Raw genomic sequence first — 14062 nt, 5'->3', positions numbered from 1 at the left:
AAGTGAGGTTGAGCACCCACTGGGTAAGATCACCGCCATCTTCTGCATTTAAAATGCAGGCTTCTTCAAAGAAACCACAATTCCTTCTTGATACTTCCCAGAATTCCTGAGGCATAAAATACAACCTTGTGGTTCAGGTGCTAATCACTAAACAATGGAAACTCATTGAGACCAGCAAGAAAACAAGCACACAAAGAACAAGTGATGCATGTTACATGCACTTCTTAATATAATAGGTGCCAAAAGCAGTATCGCATCATTGCACTAGTGGCTACTGCTTACCAAAGATATGTATACAATTCACTGGTTAGTGATGCAATAGGGAGCAAATGATGTCTTGCACAGAGACTTTAAGGCAAGGGTTCTATGTATTTACTGACGCAGTAGTGGACAAATCGTTTCCACGTTGTTGCATAACAGACATGCTTAGTTGGCTTGCCCACCTTGCACAGAATTAGCATGTACTACTCTGGGAGCTTCAGGTACTGGAATCCTCGATCCTCAAATGCCAAATTGCTAGGGTGAGTTGCTTAGTTTCGGGGTGTCTGAGATGACGCTGATGCTGAATGAGAAGGTCCGGCCAGCACAATGCTGTTTGCTACATAGGCGGCCAACCAGTCTACTGCCTTACTGGCTGTATCATGGCTTGCGACCAATGGACCAAATACTGGATGGAGGCCGGCTGAAGTAGTTCCCAGCCCTCTGTGAAGAATTTGGGCTCTGAGAATTCGTCCACTGGTGGTAACCTACCCTCTCCCACATTATGTTCTGTAACAACACACTCACATAGAGAAAACATAGGGAAAATGGAACAAAGTTATTAACATCCCCTTTCCATGAGTGTCGGAATGCTTGCCCCGGATAGGGGGATATCTATGTAAAGGTTCTCTATGTTTATTTTATTGTTCTGTATTGTAAAATGATAACTGATAAATAAAGGTTGCAAAATAATTTAAAAAAGAATGTTGGACTGAGTGGCTGATTTGTGTGCAGGCTGACCGATATATCCATTAGAATGGAGTACCAGGGTTGCCTATAAAAGGTTAGCACGACTTGGCGGAGGTGAGGTCCCCACCCATTGAGTGAGGTGTCGATGGTATCACCTGTGTAAGGGGGTCGAGGAAAGGTCTGCTGAGCTACAAATTGTTGCGGTTCCACTATAGGCAAGTACACTGAATTTTAGCCTTTATCAATACTAGATCTTCCCATTGTGACAACAACCTCACAATGCACTCTTGAAATGGGCACAAATGCAGTGTGTCAGCAACACTATGTAACTGCAAGAAGCTATTATCCCCCATCAAGCTCAGAATCCTTATGGTAAGAGGACTTCCTGTCTGAAAACGAGGCTGCAGCTTTAGGAATGCCTTCACCCTCTGTTGGTTGGTGTATGCTTTTGAGTGATGGCGGTTAGGCTGGAGCCTAGGAAGGGATGGATCTGTTGGGGCTGGAGGGCGACATTTCGGCATTCACTGTGAATTTTAACTTGTGGTATAAGGACACCACTGCTTGAGTATGTGCTAAGTATTGTTGTCTGCTGTTTCTCTTGATATGGAAGGATGTGAATGGCATTTCTGCACAGATGAGCAACCACCACCACAAGACACTTTGTGAACACACTTTGAGCAGTGGTGCATTGAGTCCATGCATTCCACCCACATGGGCTGAAAGGGAAAACTGCTTACTCCCAGCTCAAACCTGTTCACAACTGCATTTTTAAAGAGTTGCTGTACTTATTAGTTTGGCTGAGCAAATCTTGTTTCAAGAAAATGTAAAAACCTAAAAAATCTGTGACAATGTTAACTAGGGAAATATTTTTAACATATTTAGGATTTTCGAATCACAAACTGCTTCTGTTTCACGAACCAATGCATTTTTGTATCAAATTGACTTCCCTTATTTAAAGAATAATTACTCTAATGTTAAGAATTGATTCTTTTTTACTTCATAAAACTGTTGTAGAAGGGTCAGTCAGTCCAGTTCAAAAACCAGTCACTTTTGCCTCACTTCAGATTGTTTTTTTAAATAACCAATTTATAAATAACGAATGTATTTTTTGAAACAATACAACGTGCTTTTATTAGAGCAATACTGGGGGAAACGAGGGAGAGTTGTAAATCCATGCAAACCAAATTTGAGTATGCTATTTGGTGAATTAAATTAAATATAGCAAGTACGATATGAAAGCAATATCTAGTTATTCCATAAAGGTCTATGTGGAACAAAGGGATTGGAAAAGTAGGTAATTCAGGAAAGAAGACAAAGCAAAATTGCCTTCTTTATCTCCTTGTGGAAATGGCAGTTGTTGTTAGCACTAGCGGCTGACTAAGATGCCCCCGAACATCATAACATCATCACCAAGTACAGTTCTATGAGACAATTAGAACATTAGAAATTTAAAAGCTAATTGAAATCCCTGTTCAAGCCACTACTGGAGTACTGTCAGCAATCTAAATGAGATTACGAGTGTGCAAATTTAATATTCTTCGAGCGCAGCTGTACGGTGCTGACTTCATAATTGTAAAATTGTCAAACTCACATGCAGGCAAAGTTTCATTGAAAACGATCTTGAGTAGGATTTTTTTTGCTTCATAAACTATTTGTCTCACACTCGCTTTTTAAAACACTTTGCAAATTTTGTGTAAAGGTTACAACGTTTTCGAAGAAATTGTCAGACAAATATCAGATGCAAGTTTCTCATAAATCAATTTGAGATACTATTCATTTTTAATTCGGGAAATAAATATCAATAAATGAACACATCAGCGTATAAAACACAATTACCTGCCTCGTCCTCGGCAAAAGAGATGATGTACTGGTAGTAGTTATTGATAAGACCAGGAAACATGCATGTTTGTCCAACTCCCATGCAGATTTCATTATATTGCCACTCCCCAGTTTGTTGATTTTCCTTCAGTGCCATCAAACGCCTTAAGTAAAAAAACAAAACAAGCAATATTTGTTCAGCTATGAAGCTTCTTCAACACAGTGCATGTTCTCAACACATGATCTATACTGAAAGCGATATCAGTGCATTCATGTGTATTTGAAATAATCTTCATTATTGTTTTGAAGATAAATGTCAATCTGAAGTTATGGATCTAGTATACTAAACTTGTTGGAAATATTTAGCACCTCAGAAGGACCACCGTGCCAGATTTTGAGGAAACCCACTCCTAATATAAGACATTCAAACTAAGAAAAAGTTACGAAAATATATTTGATGTGGATATCCTAAACATGTGTCGTATCTGGCCCAACAATGGTTTACTCTGCTTTAGACATTGTAGTTTTATGTTAACCCATTTGTTCCTCTAATAACAATTACATCCAGCTTTAACTTCATCTTAATTTCCGACCTTATGAAGCACAATGATCATGTGATTACATATACTTTTTAATGTAATCAACAAAAATAGTTCTTTACCATTTACTTCTACTGCACATTTTGTCACAAATATATGATGATTATAAAAATTAGCAAATGCTACAAAAAAGGGTCTTTGTAACAGATAGTTATGTTATTTTCATCCACCTATAAAGTGACCTCTACATATTTATGGAAAACAAATCTCATATGTATAGATAAGAAATTGCCTGTGCATAGTATTTAGTATGAGAATGCTTGATTTGATCCTGTGCATTGCCATGCCAGAGATCAGAATTTCTAGTTTCATGTGATAATGTAAGTTCGCAGACTCTAGTGCAACCTGGACATAAGAAACACATTGTACTATCACTAAATCCGCAGCAAAGAAAATGTAGGTAAATTCTCTCTGCATTTCTTTATCAAAAAACAGCTGCAGTTTGTAGGTATTTACCAACAATCCGCAAGTAGTTTCCCACTCCGAATATGCTCAGAGGAAACATATTTCCCCAGAGGAGAAGGAGTTTTTTAAAGTACAAATGCACAGTTGTGTCACATTTCTTCAGGCAGAAATCTAAATTTGTGCAGTTATACATAGGAGTACTCCTGGGAATCTGCAAAAATAGCAGAGTCCCGGGTTTCCTCTTTTAATTCATTGTGCAGTTCTGAACAGGTCAAATGCAGTCCAAATGTAGATATACACACAAAGAAATGCATTTCTGGCTTTTTCTAGGAGGACTTTGTGAATCAAGCCCAAAATACTTATTCTGTCCGAGAGCAAAACAAAAATGAATGACACCCAAATCCCTTTAAGACACAGTTAACAGGAATACAATTCAGTAATTGGTCAATCATTTTCCTTACCCACTCATGAAATCACCAAATATGTAGAGCCCATTTAAATTTGGAAACTCACAACCTCTATAGATGTACCCTCCTGTGACAGACTTTCCCTGTTTGTGAGGATAAGCATAAATTGGAAGTACGTCACCTGTGAGAGGGAAAACAACACTAGCATTAAAATTACAATTAGAAATAGTGATTCTTTTTTATCACTCACATTCTTTTGTATGTACAATTTTTCCAAGTGCTAAAACAGGCACAGATACAGCTAGCTCCCATACAAAGAATGCTGTAATTAAAGCCAATTTCGTCTCCCCCCTCAGATTAAAGAAGACTCGAGAAAAAGGAAACGAACAAAGCATAGAGACTCGTACTCATTAAAATGTCCCTGGCGCTTCTGTTTCAATCAAGGTACGATGGGAGCCTCATTTCCTGTTCGTTGCTAGAGCAAAGTTTCCTACAAGTTTCAAAACATTAAAAAAAATATATTCTTTTAACACCCGCAGTTACAACGCATCAAGAAGTATTCTTCCCTGATCAAATAATTCCTGATACTTCGGCGTATATGCAAGTACCTAATTATTGAAAGTATACAACTGAGAGAGTTTAACATGCAGAACAGGGTCATTGTAATTAAAACACGTATTTGTTATTATTTTTAGTTCTCAAGACAAGGTCCTAGCCCTGAGGAGAACCCCCAGCAAGATGGGGTTCGAAACGCGTTGACTCTAAAGATCGGGATGATTAACATAGGTTGTGCCTCGAGAGAGTGCTCTACATTCTTCCTTTCCCGCCCAGACAACACCCTTTGAAACTTGTAAGCCCATAGCGTTGTATCACAATATGTCCAAGTTTAAAAAAAAAAATTGTGAGTGAACATCATCTGAAAATGCTTACGCAAACACAGTGTTGCCTGATATATAAAATGAAAAAATTGCATAATCTTGTTTTCAATAAATGCTAAAGCTAAGTTAAATAAATCACAAGGACTCTGGAATCACAGTCTAAGGTCTTGTTTAACCATTAATATGTTGTGAATGGTTTATCTGGACATCTTGATTGTTATCTACTATTAGAGTGGTCCAGTCCAGGTAGAAATAGGACCCAAGCCTTTCCGTGCTTGAATGGACTGATGGTGCAGCATACAAAAATATTACCCTCTCCATGTAGGTATACACCTGTTACAACGCAACTTTTACAACTACCTACTGTTACAACGCAACTTTTACAACGCATACCATTACAACGCATTGCGCTGGGGGGCGCTCTAGGATAGGGAATAAGTATAATTTACTATCCAACACCTTCCCTAGTGTCCACGGGGACTGGAGTTAGAATAGTAAATTATACTTACCACTATCCAGCACCTCAAAGCGCTATGCGTTGTAATGGTATGCGTTGTAATGGTCGCATTGTAACAGTAGGTAGTCGTAATGGTATGCGTTGTAACATGGTACATCCATACATTTAGGGATGAATGAATCAATCAGGTGACTTGTAAAGTGCGACTACTCACCCATAAGGGTCTGGATGGGGGAGGAGGGACTGCTGAGCCGTCGAAAGGTACTGTGGTTCAGTCGGAGAGCCAGGTCTTGAGGCCCTTCCTTAATTGAGGCAGTGATGGTGATTGCCAGGAGGTGGAGAGGCAGGGTGTTCCAAGTCCTTGCTGCAAGCAAGGAGAAGGATCTTCCTCCTCATGTGGTCTAGCGGATACGTTGGACATCGGCCAGGGCCAGTTGGGCGGAGCTGAGGTCTCTGGTGGGTGCATGGAATGCGAGTCCGTGGTTGAGGTATGCAGGTCCCGTGTTGTGTAGTGCTTTGTAGGTGTGTGTGAGGAACTTGAAGTTGATTCTTTTGTTGAATGGGAGCCACTGGAGGTCTCTCAGGTGACCAGCTATGTGGCTGTGGAAGGGAATATTGAGAATATGTCTAGCAGAGCCATTCTGAACGTTCTGAAGTTTCTTAAGGAGTTTCTGGGTGTTGCTGGCATAGAGTGATTCGCCGTAGTCGAGTCTGCCGCTGATGAGAGCGTGGGTGACCGTCTTTCTGGACTCTGTGGGGATCCACTTGAAGATCTTTTGGAGCAGGCGTAGCATGTGGTAGCAGGGTGATGAAACAGCGTTGTTCTGGCGGTTCATGGTGAGTGAGGAGTCCAGGATGATGCTGACGTTTCGTGGGTGGTCTGTAGGTGGGGGTCCAAGATCTGCGGGCCACCAGGAGTCGTTCCAGGCAGAGGGGTTGAAGCCCAGGATGAGGACTTCGATCTTCTCTGAGTTTAGCTTGAGGCAGCTCTCCTTCATCCAGGTGGCAACATTCGTCATCCTGTCGTGGAAGTTATTTTTGGTGACTGTGGGTTCGTTGGGGAGTGAGAGAATCAGCTCGGTGTCGTAGGCATTTAAGATTATTTTGAGTCTGTGGTATACTGATAGCTAATTTTTATAAAGTGATATTTTGTGTGATGACCTGCAAATCTGAAATGACAGACATATTACAGATAGAGAACTTTTCTCTCTGGATGAATGCATACCTGTACCCAATCTGGAGACCCTGAAAAAAAAAAGCTGTGGCAAATCCAATAGATCTAGCTGTGATGTGCTAATGCATGGAAATAGCGTTTGTGACAATATTTGCCTGCATCGGTTCATTATGCCAAACCTGTTGGCTTTGGCAAAACGTTTTTTTGCATTGAAACATTAAAGAGGGCCAACAATGAATATAGCCTTAGAGCCCTACACAGTGAGCTTTACTGGCCATTAAAGTCCGGCTCCAGTGTTATAGGGCCAAGCCAAAGGCGAGGGCCTTTAACAAGGGAGAGGGCCTTTAATGGCTGGCAGAGCCCACTACAGAGGGCTCTAAGGCTATTAGAACATTCCGCCCCTAGAGGGCAGAATGCTCTAAATAGTAAAACAAAGCCCTCAGGGAGCCCAAGGGGGTTGAAATTGCTTCGGAGTGCATGAGGCCTTAATTCAAACAGTGGAATGTTGATGCTTCGGGCTTCTACCAGCCATTAGGAGCCCGGAGCACTCCATTGCCTTCAATGGAGCGCTCAACATTCCAATGTTCTAATAAAAGACTGATGTAGAAAGCATTTAATACTGGGAAAACAATGGGAAATACACACACGTGTAAAATCAAAAGGAAAGATACAGAGGAAAGAAGAAAAGAGGAAGGCAGACAAGGGAAAACAGGCATTAAAGTACAGGCTTAAACATAGCAAAAAGCCAGCTGCTGAGAAAAAAAGAACAAATATATTCCTGTCTGAGATAAACAATTTAGTATGGGATGAATCAATGTACTTTTAGATTCAAAGTAGTCAATCATGAACTACCATAGAATGATACACATATCGGCCAATAGCATAATAGGAGAGAAAAATATTTCTCTAGGTGGAATCAATGCCAATTGTATGTGTATTTTGGGAACAAAGGATGGGCAGGCAGCTGCCCTGTCATGTAAGATCTAAAGAGGACTACCCATGATAACCTAAACATTACGTATTAGCTAGATATGATTTACATAAATACATTGAAAATGTATAAACATTACATGAAATAGATCGAAAATTGTCAAGGAACCATCGGAAGAGAAAAACATGTCTCAGACAAAGCAAAACATATTGTTAAGATTAAAGCTAGGGCTAATCAAATAGCCATAAGGTTAAAGTAAAAATAGAAAACGATTATATTATTGTGACATGGCTGAAATTTACATGATTGATTTTGTATCTTCGAAATGCAATCATTTTCTAAATTGCTTCCTAACAATAAGTGCAGCAAATACAATTTGAAATCCAAATGTCCTCAAGGATGTATATTTAATGCAGTGGTGTGGCAAGGGTGCCATGGGCTGTGTTGCAACCAAGGAATAGGGTCTCTCCTGTCCATTGTTCGGATATTAAAATACAGGTATAATTTGGAGTTTAGAGGGCCACTAAGATCCCTTGGCCCCGTAGTTTGGCACCTACTGAATTATTGATAACTATGCCAGATTTAATGATTAATATACAATTTGTGCTTCACCAAGGGTGCTCATTTTATCTTATACTATGTATTCATAAAATGCCACAATAAACTTTTACATTTAGGGCTGATCTAGTACGCTACAGAGGCATTCAACACGCAGTCCTGCCAAGTTGTCTTTCTGCTGGCTAATTATCATCAAGTGGCTTATTTACTTGGAAATTATTGTGAGCTGGAGTTTTCTTTTTTTATTTAATTTTCTATTTTTTATATCACACTACCGCTACCAAAAAACAATGTACTTCACATTAAACAACCACAGAGAATGAGATCTCTTTATTATATCACCAGACAGTTAACAAACTAGAAAAGTACCGGGTGGGCCATTATTCATATAGCTTTATTTCCTAGCCCCAATTGAGACAGTAGTGATTATCAGCATTTTTGTTTTGTCTTATTTTATTACAAGGTTCAAGTATAAATAAATGTATATAGTCATGTTTTATAAAATACAAGGTTTTAATTGTGTTCATTTTGGAAAACACATGAACGTATTTGACATCTGAATGAGTATTAAACTGTATATAGTTCTGTCCAAATATGTGCTTAGCTTCTCCCTAATAAAATACAGTAGTGGAAGTTGCATACAACGATTAATTCTCTTTTTTTATTAAGTAACCCAGGCCTTGAAACCATGTATCCGGCTGACTAAAGGGTAGGCACTGCACTTCTGCATTTGGTACACTCCTGTGGCTGTGAATAATGCATTTGCTACTGTGAAATTAACTTTTAAACAAAACTGCACAAAAGGCAAAGTAGAAAGAACACAATTGCCTAGTCTGGTTGAATGTAGCCGTCACAGATGAATCTTAAACCAAAACCTCTTAAAATGCTAATGGTTGACAATAAATTGAACCTGTGGTGCATTCAACATGCAAATGCACAAGCTGTAATTTTGTTCAGGTCTCATACTAAAATTCAATTCAAAAGTGCTTTATTCGAGTATTACTCATAAAAGCAGACAAACAAACACATAATAAAAATACAATTAAATTACAGTTTCGAATATGACTTTAGCACGATACATTTTAAAAGACAATTAAAAATTCATTTAACAAATATATATTGACAGAAAGTGCAAAGTTCGCATGATAAAAATAGATTAACAGATCAGACACCCCGCATGGGGATCAGAGAGTAGATGATCTAGCAATCTCTGTTCAACTAAGCAGAGAGTAGTTACCCTACTAGCAATCTCTGCCTAATTACCCACGACCACCCCAAAAACTTTGCGGTCGCTATGGTAATCCAATTTAAGGAAGTAGTTTTTATTATACGTAAGGCTACCATGCTGCTTTTAGTACCCAGATTTCTAGACATAGGAGCCAACCAAACACGTCTAGGAACAGAATATGCATAACAAGAGAACAAAAAATGACCCAACGTTTCCTTTCCTTCCCCACAGACTGGGCATAGAGCTGGACTTCCCTCTCTCCATTTTGCAGTTAGATTACACAGAGGTAGAGAGCCAGCCCTCATTTGGAAAAACAGTTTCCTATCCAAGGGTTTCGTTATTAAATCCCAATAGATTTCATACATGGGGAAGAGCTTAGCTTCAAGAAAAATAACCGTCATAGACCCATGGTTGTTACTAAGAAGACTCCTGTTTTCTACCTGTTCCCAGAAAAGATTTTTTATAAATTCCTTAGTGGGGAAGGACGACCCAGTTGGGTCGGACCACAGTTCACTTAACCCTAGTTCGCCTAATGCTGCTTTTAAAAATCTAAACCATTTGATTTTGTGAAATCGGTCTGCTTTGATGACATCAGCGAACCCAGCTGCGTATTGCGACAACTCAGGGGTGGTCCAGATTCTACGCCAGTATAATATTGGACGTAATTTGCACATTACCGATATTTCTTTCCTACCGAGATCATATCTAAGAGGCAAAAGGGGACTACTCTGTGGGGTACCTGTAAGTTTACGAAGGAAATTATTTTCTGAGACCTGAAGGTCCAGAAGATTTTCTTGACCCCACAGCTCAGCCCCATACAGGGCAGACCCCACGGCCTTGGCCTCATATATGATCAAAGGAGGTTTGATTGGTTTTGTCAGAGATTTAAAATGCTCCTTAATGATGGTACCAGCCAGTTGTTTATGTCTTAAAACTGCGATGTTTATATGTTGGTTCCATCTGTTGTCATTTGAAATATGAATACCCAGGTAGGTAAAAGAGTTTACTACTTCGAGGCAACGCCCACTCATGGTTATTTTAGATTTAAAATTTCTACATGGATTAAAAGCCATGAGCTTTGTTTTATCGGCGTTGACCTCCAGACCATGGTCGCTGCAAAATTTGTCAAAAATTACCAAAGCCTTTTGGAGACCGCTGGGGGATTTTGATAAAATTAGGGTGTCGTCTGCAAACATTAAAATAGGAACTTTTGCACCTGCAAGGGAAGGAGCATCCACTACCTGCGATTGCATGCGGGCAACGACTCCATTAATAAAAAGAGTGAAAAGTGTTGGTGCCATTGAGCAACCCTGACGGACGCCTCTGGCGACTGGAAAATCAATAGTGTCGTTGCCATAGCCACCCCATTGGATTTTGGCATAAGTGCCCTCGTGGAGTCTCATAATCATCGTTAGAATAATCTTTGGGACCCCTAGAGCTGCAAGGACCTCCCACAATTTTGCCCTTGGCACCAGGTCGAATGCAGCCCGCAGGTCAACAAACGCTGCGTAAAGGCTGCATCCTCCCAGTACCACGGTCCTCCATTGTATCAATTGAAAACGGAAGACCTGGTCCACAGTGCTAGTTGCCCTGCGGAACCCAGCCTGGAAGGGGGATAAAACATTCTGCTCCTCAGCCCAATCTAACAAATTGTTGATAATTACACGTCCAACAACTTTTTGGACTGTGTCGATTAAGCTAATTGGGCGGTAATTGCAAGGTTGGGCACGGTCTCCCTTTTTATATACTGGAATAATAACAGCACCACGCCATGATGCCGGGATTTCTGCTCCCTTGGCAATATGATTCAATAAAAGGCAGATATATTTACTCCACCTGTCGGTGTCATTTAGAAAGACATCCGCAGGGACTCCATCTATACCCGGAGCTCTGCCAGGGTGAACAGATTTCAGGGCGGACAGTACTTCACTTTGCACAAAGATGTCATCATCTGCATAGAGGTACTTTAGACTTACACTATTAGAAAGTTGATCCCTGGAGGAGTACTGCTCACTGAAAAATTTAACCCACGCATCATGGGAGACGTTGTTATTGGGAGTTTCTGGAGGCCTATCATGACCCCATTTGACAATATGCCAAAAGAGTCTGGAATGTTTACGATCACTTGCATCCTTTAGCTTCTGCCAGTATTCTTCGTCCCAGTCTCTTTTAGCCCTTACAATACAATTTTTGTAGTACTTCCTAGCTGAACGGATCCCATCCAAATTTTTACCTTTAATTGCAGCTCCTAGTTTTATTCTTGCCGTCCTGCAGGCAGGGTTATACCATTTTGCTGATTTGCAAGGGCAGGCCCTCTTGTTCACAGGTTTCACAAAGAAGCCTTTGACTTCCGTAAAGAGAATAGTATGTGCATTTATGATATCCTCATTGCCCTGGGAACACCCGTCTACATTCTCCAATGCCATGATGGCCTTGTCAGCCGCAGCACTTATTTTTGCAAGGGTCTGTTGGTCTGCCTTGACACCTGCCCACCTTAACCTACGCATATTGTTAGATGGTAGAATCGTTGGAGGCAGAAATTCATCTGAGAGGTTGTGAATAATTTCTTTAGATGTCCACCATTTGTGTGAGACACATAAAGGGTCGTGGTCGCTTTCTGGCCTGGTTATTACTACCATGTCATTGAGAGATGACCATAATGACGTACTACAGATGACATAGTCGATTCGACTTTTATTACGCCCATTGTTAAAAGTCATAGCAGGAACACGGTCTGATTTAGTTCGACCGTTCAGGGCTCGCAGCCCGTGCTCAAGACACATTGCGTTCAAGCCTAATATGTCAGATGTCCAGCGAGTTATTGGTGGTGATTCTAATATGGGGATATTCCAAAGCTTATCTTCCTCTGCTCCAAGAGGAGAGTCGCCAGTGATAAGGGGTTCGAATGTGCGATTTAAATCGCCTGCAATTAGAATATTTTTACCTGCAGAATGAGTCTCAAGAAAATTGAAAAGACTCAAAAGAACCTCTGATTTACCTTTACTGCCACCTCTAGCATAGATATTATAAATGTCTATGGTGATGGATACATCACTGGTCAATCTGATAAGCTGAATATCTTTATGGTCAAGCTCCACACATTTTACTATGGTTTTCAGAGACTGCCTGATCCATATGGTAAGGCCCCCCATTGGCCGACCTTTAGGGCCCTTGGTGGCAGGAACATAAAAATTTATATACCCCAGGGCAAAGATAGGGTCACATGCCCAAGTCTCTTGAAAGATACATAGATCGTATTTATTAATGAATCCCAACCAGTCAGCACAATCCATCCTAGAACATAGTCCAGCTATGTTCCAGGACAAAAGCTTCCCTGAGCTAGATATCAAAAGAGAACAAGGGTTTATGATAGTCTCGTGACTCTCCGTACCACCAGAGTTCTGCACACTATTATTTCCGTTGGTGGGGGCTACTATCTCCACAGAGGAATTCCCCCAAATACAATCTTTAACAACATTACCAACCCCTTCAACAATACCTCCATCACAATCAGACAAAATCAAAGAATTGCTACTAAGTGGTTGTCAGTCGCAAGCATTTAGATTCGATAGTGCAGAGAATCGATTTTCCAACCCCAATCCCCAATCCACTGAAGCAACATCCTTCCTCCCCCTCTTTGTCACAATGTTCCATTTGGTTCTTAGAATACTAGGGTTAGGCCCGCTTCCCTTTCTTGGGTAAAAGAAGTCCAAAGTCAGTGGGACAATTGAGGTGGATCTCCGTTGTGGTGGGAAAATGTTGGGCAAAATATTAGGTAAAACCCCTGGGTCGGAAAAATGTAGGACAACACACTCCCCCTTAAACTTTTTCGCTCTGTCCCCAATCCACTGTACCCTTCTCGCTTTAACAAGCTCTTCTGCAAGTTGTTGCTTACCCCAGGGAGAAATAACCATATTGTTGGTCAGCCACGATAAGGATTTGTTAATTAGGGAAGATGTTGTTTCCCTCTCATCGTGGGCCAATGGTGGTACGTTGGCGAGAACAAGTACTAGTGGGGAGGCTTCTACTACAAGCTCGAAAGATCCTTTTACCGCAGCTTGGTCTTCAGTGTCGGGAACTGGGATGAAAACATTAGAAGCATCACCAGCCGGGACGCACCTAGTTACCAGTTGAGGATTTGGGACGGAAGTGGAGACCAATCCGCTGCTATCAGTTGTGTCTGGTTTGCTTAGGATGTCCTTAATCCTGGTAGAAACATTTTCTGGGATCTTATCCATCTCACTCACAGTATCTTTTAATAGTCCTTCTAATCGGCTAACCTCAGATGTTAACTTGTCTATTTTACTGACAAGAGGTTTAACCGCACCTTTAATTTTATTATCAATCAGAGACAATAGTCTGTTGAATTGGGCGTTAGAAAGTGTAAGAGAAGCCTCGTTGGTCAAATCAAGCTCCTCTTCCTCTGACTGTTTCCTAGGTGGGTTTACTACTCTGTTCTTAGCTGACCTTAAGCCCTCCCGTTTCCCTGCAACTAAGATAGGAGCTGAGGGGGAAATCAGGGGTTCGCTACTATTAGCGATCTCTACCAATACCTCATCAATACTGCGGTCTACAATTCCAGCTACAATACCACTAGGCTGAATAATGCTGGTATCAGGGGCAGGATCAGGCATTACGCCGTTAGAGCAGGTGTTAATC

At 40.8% G+C, this 14062-nt stretch overlaps 1 protein-coding gene across 1 annotated transcript in view; it reads right to left on the bottom strand.

Moving 5' to 3' along the window:
• Nucleotides 1-14062, bottom strand: part of HHIPL1 (HHIP like 1) — a 154386-nt gene that overhangs the window by 64500 nt on the left and 75824 nt on the right. Inside the window, exons 5-6 of the mRNA XM_086937760.1 lie at nt 4232-4358; nt 2785-2930 (exon numbers count right to left, since the gene is read on the bottom strand). Of these exons, the coding sequence (XP_086793886.1) occupies nt 2785-2930; nt 4232-4358 (273 nt within the window). The remainder of the gene's footprint in view (nt 1-2784; nt 2931-4231; nt 4359-14062) is intronic.

This window comes from Lissotriton vulgaris, chromosome 9 (assembly GCF_964263255.1).
Source record: "Lissotriton vulgaris chromosome 9, aLisVul1.2, whole genome shotgun sequence".
In the NCBI taxonomy this organism is placed as follows: Eukaryota; Metazoa; Chordata; class Amphibia; order Caudata; family Salamandridae; genus Lissotriton; species Lissotriton vulgaris.
Note: the sequence above shows the minus strand (reverse complement) of the source record. Positions and strands in the feature narration are given on the sequence as shown.